This window comes from Melanaphis sacchari, unplaced genomic scaffold (genome assembly GCF_002803265.2).
Source record: "Melanaphis sacchari strain LSU unplaced genomic scaffold, SCAv2.0 Contig141_pilon_pilon, whole genome shotgun sequence".
In the NCBI taxonomy this organism is placed as follows: domain Eukaryota; kingdom Metazoa; phylum Arthropoda; class Insecta; order Hemiptera; family Aphididae; genus Melanaphis; species Melanaphis sacchari.
This window is the reverse complement of record NW_020270600.1, coordinates 1,632,038-1,656,907: the sequence shown is the minus strand read 5'-3', so window position 1 is coordinate 1,656,907 and position 24,870 is coordinate 1,632,038. Positions and strand designations below refer to the sequence as shown.

General features: G+C 29.3%; 1 protein-coding gene across 2 annotated transcripts in view; it reads right to left on the bottom strand.

The window, feature by feature from the left end:
• Positions 1 to 24,870, bottom strand: part of LOC112591706 (segmentation protein cap'n'collar-like) — a 93,909-nt gene that overhangs the window by 41,797 nt on the left and 27,242 nt on the right. For both annotated transcript variants that reach the window (XM_025335610.1, XM_025335608.1), the window contains exons 3-4: positions 11,114 to 11,362; positions 10,874 to 10,955 (exon numbers count right to left, since the gene is read on the bottom strand). In XM_025335610.1, the coding sequence (XP_025191395.1) occupies positions 10,874 to 10,955; positions 11,114 to 11,362 (331 nt within the window). The remainder of the gene's footprint in view (positions 1 to 10,873; positions 10,956 to 11,113; positions 11,363 to 24,870) is intronic.

Genomic DNA, 24,870 nt, shown 5'->3' with positions numbered 1-24,870 from the left:
TCGTTTCCTCCTAAACAGCGTATACTGAAGTTTGCGTTTGTGCGTATACTAGGTGGATAAACCATTTCGTGTGGTTTCAGGCTGTAGGTGAACCGGGTATAACGACACTTTTCCTACGTGAGAAAATTACTTCCTACTACAGCATTCGCACAGGACCTATATTATACATATATATATATATATATATATATATATATATATATATATAAATTAATTTAATACATATTATACACTGCAGTATAAGTCCTGTTTTGTGTGTGTATATATATATATAAACTAAAGGAGGGGGAAATTATGCATGTCCACTCTCTGCAGACTGCAGCAATACAGTCAGAAAAATAAGAAAATCTAAATTGGAAAGTTCGATAATCATTGCAAATTTGTATGCATATAATATATAAATAGGTTTTCTCAGAGATACATTCATGTGTATTTAAATACCACGCGGTTTTTTATTTATTATTTATAGTTTTTTTTAGTCATCATGAAAAATCTTTACATTTTTTGTAGTTGAATAGCTAGAAATATAATAGCGAACAGTGTTATTATACTAAGTTGATATATATATATATACATACATACATATTATAGATACTTGAAATTCACTGTATGTAGCTATATGACTATAATATATATATATATATATATACGTACGAAACCGGAGATACGTATTTGCAAATCGTAATATGTGTAGTGACGTGTGACGCAGTTTTATATGGAATACTTCACGTGTGTGTTTATATACTATATATATTATAAAAATTACACATGATAAATCAACAACAACGACAAAAATGTAGTTAAAAAACTCAGATACACACGTTTAAATAAATACATTTGTTATAAGTAGGTACCTGTAAGTATACATATGCAATAAATATACATACAAGACAAATATATTATGTACTTATACAAGGAAAAATATTTTGATTGAGGAATAATAAAAGTTGATTCGGTCATAAGAATAACATACCTATACCGTATTTATTATTCAAATAACAAACAATATACAGATAGGTACGTCATATTATAAACATATTATAACATATGTACAATATGTATAGTGAATACCCAAATATTTGGTTAAACAATACGTTACTTTTTTTAACACGCGAATGCAACTAACTTACACAAACTGTTTAAAATTACTAACCTATAATTTATACTTAATTATTCGAATTTCGATTTACATAAAAATAATATGTCTTAAAAATTTACAGTAAAAAATAATTCTTATTTGAAACATTTAAATTTGAATCAATAATACTTTAAATAAATTCAGTATTAAATGAAAAACTGAGGGCGATTTATATTTAGTAAATAACCAAGTTCATAATTTGATAGTACATATTAAGAGTAGTATTAGGTTTTAAGTATTTATCTCCTAAATATAATATTCTAATTACATTTATTTTATCAGTTTTAATTCTCAGATAAAATAATAGATTGTATAAGAAATATTAAAATAATAATCAATTATTTAAACAGGGTATAAAAGTTATGTTAAAATTATTTCTCTAGATATTTTATAAACATCTATACAACAGAAATGTAATTTTATATTGTACTTATAAACTATTACCACAAGTTAAAATGTCCATAAAAAAATAATACTAAAAAAGTGTTCGATAAATTAGAAACGGTGAATGATCTTTCCGCGCGATTTCTAATACAATAATTCACATAGAAGAAATATCTTTATTTTAAATGTCATACTGTCTGCTATAACAATTCATGACGTCAATAGTATAGTCGCCCACTTATTTTTTTTTATTCCAATCATATATACTTGGCATGTTGAAACATGATTTAAATTATCATTGTTTCGTTTAAACAACTTTTACAATCATGTTATTAAATGTTATTAATATACAATAGCTGATAAAATTATAATATTTATCATTATTTATATATTTATAATCTACAGGATCTAAATAATACATAATATATTAAACTTGAATAATATGCCTTAACTCATATCTTAAAAGATGAAATAGTGTTAAAATTCATAGATACATTTAAAAATAAGCCAAACATTAATACGAAACTATTAATAAAAGACATATACGGTGTTTAATAAATGATACATTTTTAAAATTAAGGCCAACAAGTTTACAAATCTACATTGGAAATAATATTATATACAATACTATATACATACACTTTAAATTGAAAAATAAAATAATGACTTTATAAAAATAAAGAAAATGTATAAAAAAAGAAAGCACACTTTTCCAGTCATTGAATTAGCTCATTGCTCTAATTATTCTGATCTTAATACCGTTAAGATTTGAAGTTAACTTGTTTATTAGAGATAAAATACAGGCTCAGTTAAAAGCAGAGTGTATAATATTTTTAAGCTACATAACTTGTTATACGTATACTCACATCTATACCTTATACGTATGATACATAACATGCGGGATTAATATCTATAATATTATTATGTACTATTTGAGTTATAAAAGATTAAATAAAACCGATTAAATGTGCCCCTTTTGTATCCCGCCATCATTCAATTATCACAACCATCTGCCCTAAATTATTATCCAATCAGGCAACAATATTTTATTGGTATAATAATATAGGGATAGGGACATGCTAGAGCTCCCATGAGGAAAACCTAAACTTGCAGCGGCAGATGGTCTCCAGGTGGTTTTATAGGTGTTATACACCTCTACTTCATCATTATTACTATTATTTATTGTTATTCATTATCAAAGATAATGGTTATTTTTACTTAAAATTAACCGGAAGTCCTGTCAACGGCTAATTCCAATTTGCATTAAATATTATTGTTAATATTTGATAAAATAGAAACTTACCTAAGAAAAACAAATTATTTAATATTCATAATTATAGAAGTAAAAATATACAATTTAATAATCGAATTCATTCAAAAGCTAAAATATACAACACATTTTTAAACAATTCATTTTATTAGATATTATGACATAAATATTAAATACCTACAGCAAATTTACCTTCTCGAACTACTAAATGTGTCTATAGCAAAAACGTCGTCGAAGTTAGGTTAAAATTTATCATTTCCATTTCGCACCAGTATAATATATACCCTTAAAGACATTTTTTACGAATGTCCTAGTAATTTTAATCGTAAGTACATTGTGTGAAAAAATAACGATGCAATATATAAATGAACATAGGTGTAATATGTGTCGGCGTGTTATAAGACGAGCCTTCATCATCATTTCAGCCAGCGGACCGGTCATGTCAACAACAGGTAGAGAAAAAAAATATAAAACGAAAATCTTTCAAACACTTAACAACATGCAGCAAACGGAATATCGCCTAGTCATCTCAGCCACCATCAGATATAATATCGGCTTAATTCACGGTGCAAACGCTTCGGACGTATAAAGCCGCCTTTTGTGCACGACTACCTACACTCTAACATAACACCCAGATATCTTTCCCACGTAGAAGGGGGAGGGGAAGGAACAGTAATCATAATAATAATAATTATTATTATTGTTAAAATTAATAGCCAAGCCAAAATCAATTTCGATACACAGCCTTAAGCTCGAGAAAATATATATTATACAAGAATTTTAAGATATGTATACATAGATATAGATATAATTACATCGATAGTTTGAACTTTAATCCGGAATCGTATTAAGTCGCACCTCGACGGCACGCGCACGCAAATATAGATCCATGTCCACACATATATGTGTGTGTGTGGTGATATGTATGTGCCTCGAGCACGTAATGTTTAAAACCGTATAACCTACACTACTCCATACGATGTTTGTCTTTGTTAAATAGGACAAACACGCGAACAAACAATGAGCGTGTAGAATTTGAGAGAATATTATTATTATCGTTATTATTATTATATTGTCTGACATTGTAGACCGGTGAAATGACGTTGCACAATGTCCCGTTATGATGCGCTACTGGGACTCGCGTTATTTGAACACGTACCACCACGCTGAGGCACTGTTGGGTCGGATCTAGTGGGGTTACAAATTTAAAAAAAAAAAAAAAAAAAAATCGCGTTTGACATGTATATTATCGCCTATTCGACGCCGACAACGACGATGTTTATCGAGCAAGATATGTCAGATGTACATAATGTGATATTATTCACGGTCAACAAACGCACGGTACATAACTATATACATTATATGAACTGTTGAACATCGGGTATATTATGTGCCATTTCGATACCACGGGATATATACCTTAGATATACATCACATAATATAATATACAGGAATATCATAAGAGTCAAAACGACCTATTACAACCAGACATACATGACGCAGCCGCCAGCGGCCATACGTATATAGTAGCCAGCCAGTGGGTGTGTTTATACGCGCGGCAATCGGAGGGCTGCAGCTATACGTGTATGTATTATATTATTATTAAAGTATTATAAAGCGGCGTCATTAAAAGCAACATTTTTTTAGAGTTACGTACATACAGTATAACCTGCTATTGAAAACGGTTTTATCGTGACGTACGCGTTTAAGAGTATATATACATATATAAATATAAATGTTGAAGTCGACTGATGAACATGATGAATATACGTTACACGCGATATAAATGGATTTATAAGGACACTATAATAATAATAATAATAATCGGTATATGATAATAATAATATCACCGCATATATATATATATATACCAAACATAAATAACAAATTGTCCCCCACTCCAGAAAAAAATGTATAAGCACGACAATGCTTCAAATAAAAATAATTATTCAAAAAATGTTATTCTATAGGTACTAAAAAATTAGAAAAAGTGATAAATACGATGACATATTTTGAACCTACCTAAAGCTATTTCTCTAATATTGAATTAAACAAAATTTGGTCATAGTATGTTCCCATATAAAATCGAGATAAATTTAATAGAATTATTGTATATATATATATATAAAGACCCGAATAGAAAAAAAATTGAAGATATTTTGTAAATGCATTAAAAATGTTTTAATACTCCTACCACTTTAAAAAAAAAACTTGGTCTATAATAAAAAGAAATAAATTATAAAACTAACAGTAAAATCAACAGATTTTATATATATTATTCAAATACACTATAGATTTAATGAGTTAATAATAATGTTAACTTCAATATTATTTTTATAGAAAGTTTTAACAACTAATTACCACAATGTGTTAAAAAGTAAAATTTAAATGCCAAAAACCATAAACCAATAAAATGTTTAAACTAGATTATTAGACATTAAAATCGATAAATTAAAAATGAAACCCAAAATAACATACGTATTATTTTTTTTGTTATTATTATTAATAGTGAATGTGCTGTTTGCAGTAGGTATATTGATATAGGATATTAGACATAAAATTTCATACAAATATTAATAAATATTATAAGTAACATATGGGAGTGAGAAAAGTTTATGACAACATATATTATTATTATTATTCTTAGTTATTAAAAGTTAGAGAAACTATTCCTATATAATTGTTTATATGCAGCATTATGTTTAGTTTTTACAAATAAGATATATGACCAATGGATAAAAACGAGCACAAGATGCTTCAAAACTATTTCAAAATTTTAGTAGATAATAATAAAATAAAATAATTTAATAAGTATTAAATTATCAAAATAAATACTAAGGAATATGCAATGTTTTAACATTTGATATTTTATATTGCATACGTGAAAATGTACAATTGACAGAGTTGGATACGAGGATGAGCAACCTATATAAATCTTGAAACATTTCTATGTAACCTTTTCCTAAGAAAATAAAAGTATTTAGATTTATTGTAAGGATGTTTAAAACACACTTTTATTTTAAAACTAGCAGATAACGTGCGTATTATATTATTCTCCAAAACAACAAATAAATATACCTATACGAAACACTACATAAACGTTACTAATGTTTTTAGGTTTGATTAAAAAAAAAAGTATTGAAAAATATCATAAATACATACATCTGTAAATATATATATTATTTCGACTTAAAAACCATTTAAACGATAAATTATATTTTTTAAACCAATAGAGAATGTTAAAGTAACTATTTCATTGACATTTTTAGAACATACAAACTAAGACTAAGGTCTAAAACTTAGATTTAAATCATTAACTATATATAATATACATAGTTATATAAAAAAAACTTTGAAAAAACCGTTAGATCATGAAATGCGACAAAAAAAAAAAATATGACTACATTCGGTCAAGGCAATCGATGAAGAACTAATTGTTAAAGTATATAAATAAACATTCTCAAAATAATTAAACAATATACCTAACGTAAAAAGATAAAGATTATCTATTTAATATTATAACCTGTAGTAAGTATTTATGTTGACTCAAGGTTATATTTATGTACAACAAACAAACTTTAATCAAACATAATATACACTTTTAACTATAAGAACTATATAGGTATATTATATAATAATAGTTTAAATTATTACATATGATTTAGCCTATCTGAAAAAAAAAATTTTTTAATTGTAAAATTGTATAAATTATGATAAACTTTGTTAATTATAAAATGATTTAAAATTGTTGATAGAAATAAAAGTTACAGATATAGTTTTAGACATGGATCGTAAAAACTATCATTGTTTACAGTTGTTAGAAATTTAATCTGGTATAAATGGATTTCTGTGTCACATTGATTTGACATTTTGAAATCGTTATAAAGATAGTCGATCATGTTTAAAATGATGCTGTTACACAGGTACCTATAGCCTTCATTGTTGTAAAAATTACCAGTATTTATTTCAACGACTTCAAATTATAGTAGCTATAATGTGATTATGCCTAATAAATATATTAAATGCGTGATCAAATTTAAATTTATGAATTATACATTTTTTTATTAATTTTATTTGGAGGTATAAATTGATATTATAAATTGCATTTATAATTATGATTTGTAGTTTTTAACACTGTTAAATATGCGTATTTAATATTAAAAATACATTTAGTAAAATATTTCATTAAATTATACACTTAGAATTTTTACAAACTACAAAGTATATACCAACGCACATAAATAAATATAAAAAAGCAGAAAAAATCGAAATGACTGATTAATCAACAATAACATTTAGTATGGTTTAAAATTGTTGGACGATAACGGCTGTCTATCATAATTTACAATAGAGAATATTGTATGAAAAAAATAAAATAACTAGGAGTACTTGTGAATAATTTACATATTATAGATATAAATAAGTAAGAAACTTGATCTTTACTTTTTGAGGGGCTGATTTATACAAAGACAACACGGATTAAAAACACATTAAATATTTTTCAGTTTATTTTAAAGATGAATTTCTAACTTTCTCACTACCACAGACACATCTTAATCCAAGCAAAAATCTTGAAACATAGGAACTCGCTACTATAAGCTGTTATAGATAATTGTTGATAAAAAGAACGTTTGACAAAGTAGTAGAACTTATACAGGAATATTTACTACAATTTTTAATAACCCTTTTCAGCTTTGAGCACAATTTTTTTGTGATAAATAATTGCAGATGTTATTACTACATAAAATGCATAAGTTGTAATCCAACTAATCAATCAGTAGATTTTATCATATTCTATCATATGTATATTGTTGCGGCTAACTGTTATGTTGTTATATTGAACGCAAAGAGAAAGGCTAACGTTAAGATTGTATATATAATATACTCTATACAGTATATAAATAGTGTTAAATCGAAGAATGTCATATCACATAAATAAATTATGTATATATAAAGGTGCATACAACACAATCTGTACCATATCGAAATCATCGAGTACGACAATGATGGGTGAATACTGTATAGTGCCATGTGTATGCAATGTACATCATACTATATTATATAGACGTACCCACAATCCACATATTATATGTATATCAAAGGTACACCGACGTTCATATTCAGAATCATACATATACGACTACAAAATACACATATATATTGTATATATATATATATATATATATTACACATGTCAGCCGTTAGATATACTATAGGTGTATCCCGTCGTAGCATATACATAATGCATATATATATATACATATATATGCGTATTTGTGTAAATGTAATGCACGTTTCCATGACTACACACACACCACATCTGTAATATTCTAAGAGGGAGAAGAAAATACACACACAACGAGCACCGACATATATATTTATTATTATATTCCATTTTATATTAAGAACTCATATTATTATTATTATTGCGTACGTATATAGCAAGTATATGTGCGTTTGTGCGAGTTTGAAAAACCGAGATCGGACACGTATATTATTATACATCGTTTATTCGAGGGGGGAAGAATTTTCGTGGGGGTTCTATACTCGCGTCACTTATTCTCGGATTGGTGGCTGTCGCTCCATTACGTCGGGGAGGCCAAACGGCAAAAAAAATATCGAAAAAAAACTGAACTACAAGGGGATGATACCACAATGTAGTGGGTAAAAGGGAAAGGGAAAGGGGGATTAGGTGGTATAAGAGAAGGCCCGGATATCAGAGAACGGGGACCAGAGTACGGCCAACAAATGACTCATCCCTGGATGACCGGAGACGGTGGCGGCGGGTAAACAACAAAAGGACGGACGCGGAAGATTGATGACGTTGCGACGACGCTCTTCGACGGCGGCTGTGTACACGCTCATAACACGCCGCCGCATTTTCTTTCCGAGGGTTACAAACACTCCCCCCTCAACAGACCATCCGCCACCGTCCCTCCCAACAAATGCCAGAGTCACTTAATACATAAAACGTTTTTATTCATGCATTATGTAACACGTATTTTCTTCGGAGAACGAGCGGAAAAATTCAATTCCGACAACACACATTTATACACACAGACACACAAGGGTAAGCCGCAACCGAATAGTAATGTGTATATAAATCGGATATGTATGGCCGCGAGCATAAATAATATGTATTGACGGAAAAATCCCTAAGTAAAGTTGGAAAACCGAATCCAAATTTCATTTTCGTCCGTACGAGACAGCACAACGGAATAAATATATAAAGAAGAAAAATCACCACTAGTCTGCACAAAAATGTGAATTGCAATGATATCGAATGGTACCTAAATGGTTATGTGATTTAAAATACACATAATTAGTTCGATAATGTGCAACAACGAAATTTATTCAATACCTTATATGACGTATACAACACATATATCTGTATATTAATATACTGTAATTGCCGCCGCAAGACAGTACATAAAATGTAATTTAAGACTAAATATATTCGTATAAACTTGCACAACAACCTGCAAAAATATATACGTAGATACAAAAATAAAGAAGTAATGGGTACAATGTTTTTCTAGGAAATATAATAGATATATGATAGTTAGTTATTTGAGTTTTTTAGTAATTTAAATTTAATGATCATAAACTAATGAGCTAGTTTGTATAAACAAGAAGTCATCAAATAATACATCTATGTATTTTATGTGTATATACATTATATACATGTACTCATATGCCATTCTCATTGATAGAACAATTGCATGAGAAACTTTAAAAAATTCGATTATAAAACCTATTCAACGTTTTTAATTTCAAAACCAAAATAAAAATGTATGTGAATAACAGCAGACTATAAAATCTAAAATAATTTAAAACTATCTTAGAAACACACAGAATGAAGTAGGTAATAATCATAAGCAAATTTTATCAAAATAATTACCTATATAAAACTATCATAAAAGTATTAATATATGATATTACCTATAAAAATTAGTGTTCGATGTTTAAAAATTTTTAATTTTTTTATAAAAACTTTAAAAATAATAAATACTTTTAAGGTATATTAGTATGAGACGTATATACCTACACTGAGAGAAAGTCTGCGTAGCTGAAAAAATGCACTAATAATTATGAATGCATTTACATGCATTTATATACATAATATAAACTGACTTATCGTAATCAAAAATGTATTCCCCATGTATATCACATTATTATTCGGAATATGAAATTTTGATAACTTTTAGAGTTTTTTTTAACAAATAAAATAAATAATAATCCCAAATCATGTACAAGCAAAAATGACAGACTGATTGACACAAAGTGATTAAATAAAATAAAATTTTAGAACGTGTAGGTATTAGGTAAGTATTACATATGTACTAGTAAGTAATCCTACAACTAACTCCTAATCAATACCATATATCTATAAATTAAGCATTACCTAAAATTAATTTATACCGTTCCCTCATGCATTATATTATATGATTTAAAAATAAGAATTAACCTTTAAAATATTCCGAATACGTAGATAATATAATATTTTATAAAATAAAACTAAAAACTCCTAAAGTAATTTAAAAATAAAAAAAAACAAAATAAAATGTTGCAGTGTAATCAAACAAAATATAAAACAAATTTCTAGTAGATCTAGTTCGATTAATAGGTGGATGTAATGTGAGACTTAAATAAACAAATCCTGATAAAAATACCTATCTCTTAATAAACATTACACATGTATAACAATTTAAAAATCAGAAGACATTTAAAAATGTTCAGTCGATGAATATTAAGAAATAAATAATATTAATATATACCTACCTATATAATGTCTTATACGCACGAATCAACGGTATTTAGATTTCCAAATATTTCAACGCGTTGTGTCAATAATACGTTCGCCTGTAGCTCATTAAATATCATACATGATCGTTGCTCAATCAGTCGATCAATTGCGAGCCCACTCGGTAGGGAAGCACAACTATACATAATATCACATACACATTGCGACAGCCGTATGAAGTCATAACATAACACTTGTATACATGCTTGATAATATGACGAAAATCGGAATAAAAAATATTTTACTTAATAATACTTCATATAACGTTTTAATGTACCTGTAGTTGTCCTAAGATCCACCAACAAACTGCCAACCTCCCAGGAATTTCCATTAGAGTTTGAAGTGCGTTCAAATTGGCTCTAGAAAATTGTATAAAAACAAATCACATTTACGAAAATAACATCATGAAAAAGAAATTGATATTTCCTTATAAATTGTGTGTGGTATATCATATAAAACCTATATTATAGGTATACTATATTATAGATAATGTACTAAAACTTATGTCATTTATTACCGGAAATGAACTGGAGCTTGGCGATAAATCGCTGGAGTTGGTATTCTGCGGTGGAATATGCCAAAGAGGATAGGATGAACCAGGGGCACTGCTAAAAGTGTGGTTTCGCGACGGTGGTTCATCACCCGGTAACAAGAAAGACCCAACGCTGGTGACGTTGTAAGGAGAAGGTGCGCGACTGTCGGTCGTGGCGCTAGACGATCCAGGATCCAAATCAACTTTCCATAGGGCTTCCACGAGCTCGACGTCCTAAAAATGAGTTTAAATACCATGATTAGAATATTTTGAAATGATAAAATTATTCTAAATTAAATCTAAAAAGAAATAACACCTTATATGTATAATATGAGTATATATTATATAGTATATTATATTACATTGTTTATAAATAAACGAAGGTTACGTTACAGGCTTAAGTGCTAAATACACGATGATAATTCTTACAAACATACTTAGTATAAGTATAATAACTTTCAAGACCATCAAATATTGAAGCGAAATCGCAGTTTGTAAAAGAATATATTAAGTATTAAGATAAATTTAAAATTAAATTAAATATAATAGTATAAATAATCACGAGATAGGTTTTCGATTCCACACTCATACATAACAACTTATATATATGTGTATAAATAATCGTGTGAAGTCCTACTCAAAGAATATACGTTAAACGCTGAAACATTTTCTTGTTTAACTATATACATACATACATACATACATACATAAATACATACATCATATAAGTACATACATACGAAAACGTCAATTTTCCCTGCGAAGGTTGAGAGAAATCGCAAGTTTGTAGATATATATTAAAATATTATTATTATTATTATTATTATTATTTCCTTTTTTTGATTTGCAGTATTTATAACATGTGCTTATATATATATATATTATGTTTATGATACATATTATGTGTGCGTGAGAGTGCTGCGTGCAAGCTTACCAGCTCGTTCGTTCGCTCATTCGTATACATATAAATTATATAAAGCAGAGGGAGCGGCCATTTTCGGTGTATATATCGACAAGACGAAACGACAGAAACGCAAGCGAGGGTAAAAATCCCTGCGCGCATTGTGTTAATGGCGACGGCGCGCGGGATCGTGATTGCGTCGCAACGCCATTAATCACCCGAGTCTCTCCCCACCAACTGCACCCCCCCTCCCAAATCACTAGTAAAGCCGAGGGTACAGCCTCGAGGGAACACACGCACAAAGCAAAATATATATATTATATAGGTATGTAGTGTGATGCGCGTGTATAGACATCAGTCGTAAGCGCGACCCAAGTCTCCGCACATATCGGTAGATACTATATAAACCGAAAAAAAACGTCGTTAGTATATATGAACAGGAGAAGCGTCTCGCCCATGTGATTTTTCCATTCATTCTCTGATTGTATATATACATAATAATATACGCGTATACGCGTCATCGTCATTCGGACGCCATCGTACAGGGAAAAAAACTTCGGTACTTATATATATATATATATATATAAATGTATTATATATTATGATGAATACGATCACAATGAGAAGTGCGAGTTGAATGAAGTTATCATACACAATATATAATATGCCCACGCGAACCCGCGAAAGAAAACATCTGCGGCGGTTTCCCCCGGACAAATGACACCGATAACATAATTTATATAATTCGTTCATATATATATATATATTAATGTATATAGAAAAGTGCCGTGTACGAAATTATTATACCTTACACCGGGGCGGGCCTGTGCGTACGAATAGACGACAGGATTCGATTAAGGCATCAAAAATAATATGCAGTGTACCGCGGACAACATATCTGTGATAACTATATATTATATTACAATATGACCACTAATGATATTTTATTTCAGTAATTTATGAATGTAAGTAAACAAACATATTAATGCATAGTAACATAAAATAATCTAAAAAAGCTCACTCCGCAAGGGTGCTAAACTCAGTTTCTAAACATATTTCAATAGAACGCAATAAACTATAATGTATACTCAATAATTACTCTTACATAATTTAAAAAGAATTTGGTTACCTTTATATTTTGGCATGAACTTTTTAATATTGGCCAGTACGAAACTATATATTAAATATACACAAATAATTTTATATTTAATAATACTGATTAATATGCATTTACTTTGAATAGATCCGTTATAATATTATATATTCATTTAAGAAAAATGTATATTTATATTAATAAATGATAAACTATAAAAAGAAATTATACAGACAATAAGTATTATCTTAGTATCTATAATCGAATTCAAAAATCGTAACTATAAATAAATACTGCAGGTAACTAATAGGCAAACTAACAGCAAAGATATAGAATACTTTAAATTTATGTTTAGATACCTAAAATTTCAAGACTATGAAAGGTCTGTTGCAATACAGAAATTTACAAAATAAACAAAGAAATACTATAGTCTGTCAAACATATAATATTAAATTATAGAAGATACTATTGTATCGTCTTCATTAGCAGTACACGTTCACAATAGAAAAAGAACAACATATTTTATAAACCTATAATACACCTATATATAGGTACTACATATATTAGGTATATATACCTACACACACAACATTACTTTAATTGATGTATATCCTGTGGTGTTAATATAATTCTTTGAAATAAAATGTGTATTTATATGTATGAATAAATTGAATATTTACTATAATATATTAATCGACTCTGTACGTAACTTTCTCAGCAAATTTTATTTTTAATTACGTTTATTTATATCACGTATAGCATGATTTTTTTTTTTATATATACCTAAATATATTATATTATTTTTATCAGTGACTTAAACAAAAACTTTTCTACGAGGAGATTATTAGTGTAAGACTTAAAATAGTAATCATAACAGCAATAAAAAGTTAATAAATGTTTTTTTTTTTATATCATTAATTATATAAAGTCATAACCTCGCATAGAAAAAAAACAACACTAAAAATAATTAGGACGAAGACTCAAATAATGTCATCTATACATCATTCATAAGTCCCTTCTAGGAATACATATAGTTAATATTCATACACATTTGCAGAAAATATTGAGAACTATTTGACTTTATAATATTTTTGTTAAGTATATAATTTCACAAAAATATCAAAACTAAACCTTATTAAAGTTTTAAATTAAATTCTAAAAAAAATGCGGTCAATGACGAAATACGAAGGCCTCGGTACAAACTGTAAGGTCCTATTTGCAACACTGTACTTATATTATAATCTTGAAACTTTATTGGCTATACTACACCAAACGTAAACATATAATCGTGACACATTTATGCAAATATGAATATGCAATTATTATTATTTTATGTATTGATATAACTAATATTTGTTTATTTATGTATATTTAATGACTCTTATTTCTATTAGATATTATAATTTAAATCAGATAGATAAACGTGTTAACAATTATTTTTTATCATTTGTTTTCAACTTAAGATGATGTCTGTGCACTATTTGTTTACTCTTCATAGCCCACGTTCAATAAACCAAATAATTTGCATTCAGCAAAACCAACATTATGTTATAATAAAAGCCAACGTAAATAACACAGATAATATCCTTAACTTTAAGTTTGATAATAGGTCAATTCACTCTAATACTAAAGCCAATAACACAATGTTGGTTCTGCTGAATGCAAATTATTTGGTATGTTGCGCGTGGGTCATAGAAAGAAAACAAATAGAGCGTTGACATCATCCTCTAAAGAAATATATTTCATGGACACTATGCGCTGTAACACTGGTGCAGATCGTGGCTTGTGAGTTTCCGATATCGCGGTGAAATCGATTTAAAACGGCAGCCATAAATAAAATCTTTGTAAGTACATGCGACGACACGACACGGCATGAAATACCACAAACTGATACTGTGCGTGAATGTACAATATAAAGGAACATTCGTAGCACGGTCAGTAGCCGCGCTTATCATGTACCTAACAGATTTTTGACGGCCTCTGAAATCGCATGCAATTGACGTTCAGCACTGAATCCAGTATTGAAAGACCATTTATATTGCACATATCATATATTAACGACCATCACATAAACTTATCGTTTGAAATTTTCGGGCCATGTCACGAAAAGCGTTAATGTTATTACAATATATACGATATTCAACAACTGATACCGCGAGATAGTAAGAAGGTAATTATGTACGGTAAATGCAAAAAATAAGTCTACTAAAAAATTTATGAACAGATAGATAAAAATTATAAAATAAATATTTTTTTACTATAAATTGTCTATGTAATTATTTGTAATAAAGAAAGGTCAAAAATAGATACGCCTTTATATTTTTTTTACTATTTTAACATACAATTATAAAATACATTCAGAACGTTCTGAAAATTTCTATCAAAAAACCTTGCATTAGTATAATACAACGCAAACCATAATACAAAGCCAAAATAATTATTCATCAAAAAGTGTTGATTTTTATACAAATTCTTGTTACGGTAATACTTGGCACAGATAAACTTTGGCATTTTTAAAAATTTTAATATTTTCGTTTGTTCGAATTTTGTATAATTGTTAAAATTGTCTTTCTTGTCATCAGACTTTTTCTCCTAATATTGTATGTATCTACCTATACCACAGTACCACTGCATAAGTTTTGTTAACCCGACCGGAAAAATGAAACTGTTAATCGAAACTAAACTGGAAATATTATATTGTTTTTTGTCACACGACTGATTGAAAACGAAATAATATTTTAATGCCACCGCGCTACTTTGGAAATCGCACGCATTAAACCCACGACATTATATATAGATGTAATAAAAATAGAAACTGTAAAAAAAAATTTTTTAATCATTCACGCCATTACGCCAATAATGGTCGTTGAAGCGTACATGAATAACTGTCTATCCTTACAAGGCACCTGTGGATAATATAAACATAAATGACTAAAGTGCATCTCGCCTTGAACGTGCCGCCCTCGGATGACGTACTTCTTCGAACCACAGTAATGATAAAAGCTCACAAATATAACGTACAACTATAATTACAAAATTTATCACACTTAAACTGCATCTTCAGTACTAAAGTATAGACACTATACCTATCACACATTAAATGATACTCACTCGCGAATGACAACCCTATAAAAAAAGATTTAATCAAGAACCGAACGGCAGGACGAACACTTTTTATTTTTAAAACTGACTGCCAATCGATGGAAAATATCTGCATGATTATTTGTTTTGCGATTATGTATATCGTAGATAAGGTTATAGATTAGTATATACTATTTGTACCAAGATTACCAAATGCATACTGCAATCGACGTAATTTTAGTCCATATTTATGGTTTATACTTTATTTTGCTCACAAGAAGTAATAATTACAAAAATTAATATTGTACGATCAAAAATGAAAAAAGTGGTTGCTGACCGTTTTCTCTGCATTCACTTCGTAATCCATCCAATTCTCAATCGTACCGTTTTCGTTTTGTCACTTGACATTCGATACTTTAGCAAAACGAGTTTGGTATATAATATATTACGAGTATGTACAGTAGAACATTGTAACCGTGCTCCGCGGATTAACCGTTGTCCGTTTAGTTAACCCATAATCATAATAATTAAATATACTCCACTACTTCCCCATTTGTGGTTAGGTAGTTATTAAATGTGATTATTAACGATAAATTGAGTAGTTTTATTTTTTTTTAAATGGTGAATAACAAGAAAATTCTGAACACGGATCTATTATATGACATATAATGACAGAGTAATACATCTACTATATAATAGCATGCCCTTTATCTATTAAGAAATTACTAAAATAGATATGCATCATTCACCTATGTTTGTTATTGACATATTCATCATATAGGTATAAGTACCATGTAGATGTATATATATATTTTAGAACGACTTATCGCTATACATGACATGTTACTTTTCTGTAATTACACATTTTTGCGTTAGAAAATTGTTATATTTTTATTTATACACTATATCCGAGCTGTGATTGTGTTCCTACATAATAAAATGGAATAATTATTTGTCTTTATTGAAATTATTAAGTTACATAGCATAATATTTTAGAAACAAAGACTAATTTTAAAATCAAAATAATAAAATTTTTAAGAATGGAAAGTATTAATATTAAAGCACAAAAATCCTTAGTATACTACAGGTTTTGAGAGGAATAGTATATCTAGGTTAAGGCTTTCGTGACGATTGGATATCATTTCAGACTTGTACTTTATATTTTATCAAAAGTACCCAAATTAAACAGTTAAAAGTATGTATAATTAACACTTTTACACTTAACCGAATTTAAAACAGGGTAAATCCTCCACTGCAATGACATAATTTAATTTGTTACGAGCAACGTCGTACAAGATCAGCAATAATATAGTCTAATACAATAGAATACATTATTTTACATATATTATAATGAATAAAATCCTATAAAGAAGTATAAGAATAAGTAATTATAAAGAAACATTCCATTAAATATAATAAAGTGAAATAATGTCATTATTGTATACAGCAATCAATATAGCCACAATGCAATTACCTATAAATATATAATTACCTATACATACCTATAAACACTGCGAATTGCGATTGTTAATTAAAATATTATTGTACATACAATTTGAACATAACCATAAGACCGGAAAATGTTCCGATTAGGCAAACCGAATACTATTGAATGGAGTAGTTATACACATCGATGAATGCAAAGCTCCGGGAAACAATTGAAGATAAAAATCATTATACAGTATAAAACGTAGCGACATCAATACACCATGAATAGACAAAAATTAAGAAACACATTAGTTTCCAATCAACAACAGTTATGATGGCTTATCGGATGTGTGTATATATATGTAACATGTGTAATTTGTGTATGTTAACACTGTACAACATTATATGATATCGTATGGATTATATATAGTGTATAAAGACGTATAAATGTATAAGTGTATCTTTATACATACACACATTTAAACTATTTAAAGAATCTAAATAACAGGGTTCTAAGAAAAAAAAATCCAGTTAAATAAAATTAAAGTATATTATAACCAACCATTAACCTTTCGTTTAATCACAAATGACTCTTATTACAAATTATAAGCTATCTTTTTCGATGTCATACTGTATAGTCGTAGTTTATCTGTCTTTTGTCTCGTCTTACTAATATGTTCTCACAGTGTTATCAATGATTTGTTTAAGTTTAAATGCAAAAATAAAAGTTATAGAAGAAATTTATTAATCGTTAAAGAAAAATCTGGACAAAACTTTACACGAGTTTTAGAATTTTTAATTGTATTTAAATCTGCTTACTTTATTTTATTATATTATTATTTGATTAATTCCTACTAAATATTATGTTCTTTAAATTTTGGAATTGAAATTTATCATTATTTTGAAATATCTAATTAATAATACATATTATGTAATTATTTACTAAAAATTAAAATTAGTTGTAGCTTTTGACATTAAATAACTTTCAACATTTTTATTTTTATTATTGGCCGAAAAATGTTATAACCTTAAATCTTAATCATGCAGAATATTGTAAATCTATAGTACAGAATTTTCCTTTTTATTCAGTTACATGAAAACCTGCTTTAAACGGAAATATTTATCAGTCCCGTGCAATTCCGCACAGGACAGGTTTTACTGTATATCATATTATACTGTATTGTACTAGTAACAGATCAAGTTGCTGCCCCACCATTTGAGATGTACCAGTCATACTTTAAGCTTATTATTAATAGCTACTTCTCCTTTCATGAAAGTCATTAAAAGTTTATAAGTCAATAATAGTTTATATTTCGGAACCATAGAAAAGTGGTAGAAAAATAATATGCTATTTATTATTTATTATTATAATACCCACCATATTACAGTATGTACCACTACGTCTAAACTGTACATATTATAACACACCAAAAAATACCTACATACTTAAACTTACATACCGACGCTATATATGCACGACATAACGGTGCAGATGTTCAAAAAATTTCGTATTCGCGATCAGATTCTTAGCACATAATATCATATTGTACAGGTGTCTTCGATATGGGATCCAGTCACATTTTCGCGTCATGTATATATCAATCGTGCACCCGTTTCTTTTCTAGATGATTAGACACAAAATACCGAACGCAGACGAGAATACACACACATACACACAATTAAAATACTAGTGTACACTTTGTGTGTAAAGATACGCCACACTACAGCAGGTAGAATACAATATTTAATATGCGTCATGTGTACCGTGTGAAAGTATTGGTTTTGTGCAGAAAAAAAAAATAATAGTAAGTATACGATCGTTGCACCGTTAACAATCGGCATAGGCAGACGGGTTTATTTTTCTTTTAACGATTTTTTTACCGACCCGTTTCGTTTTGCTTATCTCCGAGGTGATATTTTATTATTTCTTCTTTTATTTAAATTTGTTTTTTTTTTTCGTACGTCTAACTTCTTTTTTCATATAGGTATACATTATAATATAATATACGTAGGTGCTGTACTACAACAACAATAATAATAATAATAAAAAACCATCACCCGTAAACAACACTATACCTATACCTATATTATTGTACCTAATATAACATAACACGCAGCACAATCGAGTCCGCGCACACACACACACACACACACACACAGAAAAAACCGTTTTTCCCATTTCGTAAACGGATACGCGCGCGCACACAATACGCGATACATTATTGTAGCAACGTACGCGCGGCGCGGTTTTCCCCATGGGAGTCGTCGTCGTCGCCGCCGTCGCAGTCGCCTCGGCCGGGCGGCGGCATGACAATCGCCGCGTGTGCCGCAGCCGCCCGCGGGAACCTTAATAACGTTACTGTACACAATGGTGCGCATAGATGATATGCGTCGTACATCATATCGTTATACTGCAGTATAGGTATAAAATATAAATAGGTGCCGCATGACGTGTATATGGCCGCCAAGCGTTATAATATAAATATTATATATAGAAATCGACGGAGCGTTGTGAAAATATTTGGACAGACGACGAACGATCGCGCGCTGTGCCACCCCTCCCACCAATCGGTCACCCGCCCGGTCGTCGATAATCGGCCGCGTACGATAATAATATTATTGTAATAATAATAATATATAATATTATAAACGTTTACGATCACCACCCACACCCCCTCTGACGAGCCGTCCAACCCCCTCTTCTCCCATCTATCCACGACCAACAACCGCCATCCTGATCGCGGGATCCGCGGTGATCGATCAACCGTCGAACGCGCCGCGATTGTTGTGATGTACCTACGTATATACGTCACCTTCGTGTGACGGGCCGGAAAATCGGTCGCCCATTGTGTCGTGTCGCGCGGTGCCAATAGTGTGCGTGTATCGCGCTACACGTCGATTTTCACCGGAGACGACAGACGCATGCAACTATAGGCACTCTAACAAACCTTTCGACTTTAAACTTTTTACAGGGTACAAAAAAAAAAAAAATAAAAAAATTGAAAAATCACTAGACAAGCACCGGAGCGTCGTTTGCTTATACAAACGGCGGCTTACTTGCATACGAACGAATTACACTCATTGACCGTATATTCATCGCAATCGTAGCAGACGACGAATAATAGTCGTATTATGCTATAGAGACGCACTCAAACTGAGCTTTCAAAAACTTTTCTACGCTCAAGAGAATACATCACCAAGACACGTTTCAGACCGCATGTCGGTACCGACGACGTCACACAAAAACGTGACTTGCGCCTTCGCCGCGCGGAAGACTCTCCTCTTCGTATATTAGGCCGATAATCTAAACGTATACCTATTATATACATTATACAGATGCTCAGGTGTATTATTTCCGACCGAGGGTATACTCATTTATAGATAAATTATATTATGGTTACGCTGGCAGCCACAGCGGTATTATACGATCACCAATCATACTACACCCTTCCTCCGACCTATCCCCTCCACCAATAGCCATCCCGACCGCGCGGGATCAACGGTGATCGATCAACCGTCGCGCACCTCGATTGTTGTGATGTACGTACGTCACCATGTGACGGGTACGGAAAATCGGCCGCCCATTGTGTGTGCGGTGCCAAATGCGCGTGCGAGTCGTCGTCGGGCGAACTCATACTCGCCTATATATATATATATATATATATATATATATATTATATATAATACAATAAATATATATATATACTTTTATGTACATACAATTTTGTAGTATACGTTAGCCACTGCCGCCGTCACGCCGAGTGAAAAAAAAACCGTAACACGCCGCTTGTTTGGCGGCCGTGAAAAACGCCCGTGAATCCGGCCGCCGAAGCGGAATGTACGGCGGGACAGATAATAATAATAATAATAATAATAATAGTGTGACGATGACGACGACGACGACGACGACGACGAAGGATATAACGCGCGCGACGACACGACCAACGTTTTTTATTCGCCGCTCTCGTCTCTTTTATATTATTTACTATTACCGCCGCCGATTCTCCGTGCGATGTACACACTCACACACACACACATAAGTTTACACTACTCATTACGTTATGTTATTTTATAGTGCGTGCATAAAGGATGATAAAAATATGCGTTATTTTAAAGCGACGTTATAATTTCCGACATATTATATACGTATTAATATAACGTAAATATATCTCAAATTTCCAGACTCTCAGGCGCTGTATCGAGTGTTTGAGTCTCCATCGCAATATAAACGAAAATAATAACATTCACCCCCTTCACTTCATTCATATTCAAAATTAACTTTATTTTATGTATAATAATATGATATATAGTATATCTAAACATAACTATTAGTAGGTATTTAAAATATGGCGTCATTTTTTGGTGCATATTAATTTTATATATTTTTTGCAGGTCTATAATATTATAATATAATCTCTCTCATTATGTATAGAAATTTTAAAAATAAAAAACAACAAGGCAATTGGATTTATTTTCTAGATTGCAAAAAAAAAAAATTAAGAATATAGCACACACACATATATAATATTAGATGAGAACTTAATAATTGGGGAAGACTATTTCTCTAAAAGTTCCCTTTCTATTTACACACATAATAGATCCAATACATACTATATGTATATTATAATATTATAGGGCACAAGGGCGTCCATTGTTAAAAAAAAATTAGAAAAGTTATTGTCATTTTTTTAGTTACGAATAATAAATTAATTTCTTTATAGTTAAAGTACTACATGTTTATATATTATTAATTCAATATGATCAAAAAAGCTTGAAAATATAAATATATCTCATCTATTAAAACATCTATGTGATTTTTTTCCAAAAGGAAAAAAATGTCTAATCATTTGTTCAACGATTCGGCCTACAAAATGCGTGTTAGATAATTTATTTAGTATCTACTGAGAATTGTAAAGACTTAGATTAAAAACAATAAGGAAAAATATATACGTTGGATAGACACGATGTATTTTTAGTGTTCATATAGAAAAATGTCATTACAAAACCAAATTTGTTGAAATATTTGGTTTGCAAAAACGCAATTTATAGTTTTTGTTTTAGAATATTATTTTTGAATATATATAAAATTTATATATGTTTCATCATTTATAAAAATAATTTAATTGGTTCTTTTTTTTTATTATTTTATGATTATCAACTTCCTAGGTTTTGACTGCAGATGAGAATCCTTGTAGGTATAACTATATACTAATCATATATCTTGTACGATTGAATATCGTAATTTATTTTGCAAAGACCTTTTAAAACTCTCAATATTTTTATAATATAGTTTCATTCTACGATGTTGCAAATTTAACTACAACCATAACTTTCCCTTATATAATATACTATACATAAAATATACAGAAACATACTCCGTGCATGCAATATTATTCGTCTCTGCAGGTTTAAATTATTATGCATCACGATAATCGGAAAAATATCCTGTAGCCATACGAATAACATATAAACAATTAATAGGAAGGAACAATAGTATAAAAGATGCTCATAAATTATTTAAAATATTTTTATAAATATTTTAAATAATCTTTCTTGTGTTTAGCAAAAGTAATATTTAAGTCTAACCAATAAACAATAGAAAAAATAAAAAAAAATTCATTTATATAATGGAATTTAAGTATTTTTTTTTTTTTAAACATATACAGTGAAACGTTTAATAAAATTCACAAAACTTGTCTGAAAATATAAGCGAATAGTGAATCGAAAAACACTCAGTAAATAGTATAAACTAATAAAAATAATGTACTGTTTGCTGCGGGTATATCGGTAATAGCTATAACCTAACTTGGCTACGCAGTGTAGTTTCACGTTTATGCGTGATGTTGATTGTTTTCCCATCACACGTTCAACGTTTTTTTTTTTTTTTTTGGCACTCATTCGTAAAAAACTAAAATAACTCGACATTTTGTCGCTCAACGTAATTATTTAGATTGCATTATTGTTGTTGTAGTTGTTATTATTATTACGCCGCAGAACTAATTTACGAATACAAACATAATAGGTACATGCAATATATAAACGAAGATAATGAAATCGTATTATTGAGTATGCCTACTTCAGGTGACAGATAAAATGATTTAACGTCATAATGCGCGTTATAGATACCATCATAATAGAGCGTTGTTCCTATATATGCCAATGAGAAAAACGACAAAAAACCCATATTTGCGAGAGAAAAATTGCTGCGCTTTATATTTGTTTACGAGTTTGTAAATGCGCTTATAAATCACAGATGTGATACAACTAACTTAGATATAAATCACAATTATAATATAGTCACATATAACATATACTTAATAAGAACACTGCAGTCGAATTTAAAGTAAATGTGCTGACATTTTTTTATGTAAATAATTTATTATGATACAATAGTAGTAATAAAATATATATTATACTCAATCATTTTTTTTATCTTTAGGTATATTATACTATAATTTATCATTAACTTCAATTAATTTATAAATAAATTTGAATTATATACGTTATGTTTTATAACTTTTAAAAAATATTAATGATATAGGTATACCTACTTTAAGAGGTTAGATACTCTTAAGAGGATATCACGCCCGTATTTGTTGTCTACGTGTCTTAAAACATGGCAAATTATCGTTCAGTATAATAAATGTTGTGTTAAGTTTAAATATTAGAGTGAAAAGACCTACTATCAAAACTTAAAGGTGAAAACATTATCTGTGTTTTTTATTAATTTTTTACCATGCTTAAATTTTTAATAAAATAATTAATATTTTTAAATATTAATATTTTACATACTCATATATACTCATAATAATTTGCTTAAAAATTAAAAAGACAAGAAAACACAGATAATGCGCTTACGTTTAAGTTTGATAATAGGTTATTTCATTCTAAATTTTAAGCTTAACATACAAAATTGATTCTACTGAACAAAAATTCGGAATGTTATAGGTATACGTTTGTAAAACGAAAACAATACATCTTCTTAACACTTCATTATAGTTAATTGTATATAATAGATCATACTTATACCAATTTTAAGCAATTGGTCTATGAAATAAGAAATTCTACAATGTAAGGTTTCAGTATAATGATATTAAGACTAATGAGTGAATAAAAAATGGAGACAATAACAAATGTTAGAGTTTTACGTTGTCATCGTTTAAAGACATAAACTTAGAAATTATACACACACACACACACACACACACACACACACACACACACACACACACACACACA